At 41.3% G+C, this 1,699-nt stretch overlaps 1 protein-coding gene across 1 annotated transcript; it reads right to left on the bottom strand.

Annotated features, from left to right (window-relative positions):
• Positions 1 to 533: 533 nt before the first annotated feature.
• Positions 534 to 1,475, bottom strand: LOC114499105 (olfactory receptor 5B3-like). The gene has a single exon (XM_028515056.1). It carries the CDS (start codon positions 1,470 to 1,472, stop codon positions 534 to 536), a length of 939 nt encoding a protein of 312 aa, XP_028370857.1. The 5' UTR covers positions 1,473 to 1,475.
• Positions 1,476 to 1,699: the final 224 nt, after the last annotated feature.

The raw sequence follows: 1,699 nt of genomic DNA, 5'->3' as shown, positions 1-1,699 counted from the left end.
CATTCCATACAGGGAAGAGGAAGTACAAATGCCCTGAGGCTGGCACATGTTTGGTGTTGTCAGATTGCAAAATGGGAAGAAAAATTGTGAATGAAGTAAGGTAAAAGAATGGGGAAGTAATAAAGGATCATTTAAATCAACAAAAGCAGACATGAAATATCAGTATTAACCACTTCAAAGCATTTCCAGGAGCAAAATGTACAACATTATTGGTTTCTACTTGAAGATGCAGGTATCCTCCTGGGGCACATGGCGGCATTTTGCTCATGGTCTTATTAGTGGCCCTATTTTATGTGTATTTCCATTGATGAGGTAGAAAAGAATGCATGGAAAATAGGTGAATCAGCCAATATCCTTAATAATGATTTTGATAAGCAAGCCCAAGAGATCTTAGCATTTCCTGGTCAGGAACATTTCTGGGCATAATGATTCGTGTTTTAAGGCAGAAGAATGAGAAAGGATATTACTTTGATACCTTAATTTTCCCAAGGCCTTAATAAAACTTGGTTAATGGGAATTGTACAATGTTTAAGTCATAATCTGAAAAACAGCTTTGCCTCTAAGACAACCTTCATGAGTGTACCCTTGACCTCCTTGTTCCTCAGGCTGTAGACCAGGGGGTTCAGCATGGGGATGATCATAGTATAAAACACAGATGCAATTTTGTCTGTGTCCATGGAATGACTGGAGCTGGGCTGTAAGTACATGAAGATAATAGTTCCATAGAAGATGGAGACTGCAGTGAAGTGAGAGGCACAGGTGGACAGAGCCTTCTGATACCCTGAAGATGAGTGCATCTTTAGGATGGTGATAAATATGAATGTGTAGGAAGTCAAGATAACCAGAAGTACAAAAGTGATGTTGAAGGTCACTACATAAAGAACAACCAGCTCACTAACATGTCTATCAGAGCAAGAGAGAACCATGACTGCTGGAACATCACAGAAAAAGTGATGGACCACATTGGACTCACAGAAAGAGAGGCTGAGTGTGTCCCCAGTGTGAATGGAGGCATTGAGGAACCCACAGAAATAGGAACCTATGGCCAGACTTGCACACACACCTCTGGTCATGGTAGTAGTATAATGCAGGGGTTTGCACACTGCTACATAGCGGTCATAGGCCATGGCGGCCAAGAGGAAATTTTCCACAGTGGCAAAGGCTCCAAAAAAGAACATCTGAGCAGCACATGCATTGTAGGAGATGACCTGGTGTCCTAGAAGAAATCCAGCCATGACTGTAGGAGTGACAGCTGAGGAGTAACACAAATCTGCCAGAGACAGGTTACTGAGGAAAAAGTACATGGGAGTGTGCAGATGACAGTCCAAGAGAATCAACACCATAATTCCCAAATTCCCAATCACTGTGATGAGGTAGATGACAGTGAACATGATGAAGAGGGGCACCTGCAGCTCTGGGTCATTGCTCAGTCCGAGGAGGATGAACTCAGTCACTTCTGTAGTGTTCTCCATCAAGTGAAGAATCACAAATGCTTGGTGGCTAGGAGAACAATGAAACAGTGACAAAGACACTTAAATTGAGAAGTGTGCATGCAACATGTATTATGTCGTTATAGCAGTAACTTGTATTTCAAGATTCTCTAGACAAAATATGGTCTTCATAAGAAAACAAAGTGCATTAATTGTATATAAGTTTACATGTTGTTGAATCTGAAGAATCTTCATGAAAAATTTCCCTA

The sequence above is a fragment of the Phyllostomus discolor genome, chromosome 6 (genome assembly GCF_004126475.2).
Source record: "Phyllostomus discolor isolate MPI-MPIP mPhyDis1 chromosome 6, mPhyDis1.pri.v3, whole genome shotgun sequence".
In the NCBI taxonomy this organism is placed as follows: domain Eukaryota; kingdom Metazoa; phylum Chordata; class Mammalia; order Chiroptera; family Phyllostomidae; genus Phyllostomus; species Phyllostomus discolor.
The sequence above is the reverse complement of the archived record's forward strand: the minus strand, read 5'-3'. Positions and strand labels throughout refer to the sequence as shown.

Excerpts from the sequence above, each read along its gene's own strand:
- LOC114499105 (XM_028515056.1), bottom strand. The coding sequence starts at position 1,472 with ATGGAGAACACTACAGAAGTGACTGAGTTCATCCTCCTCGGACTGAGC.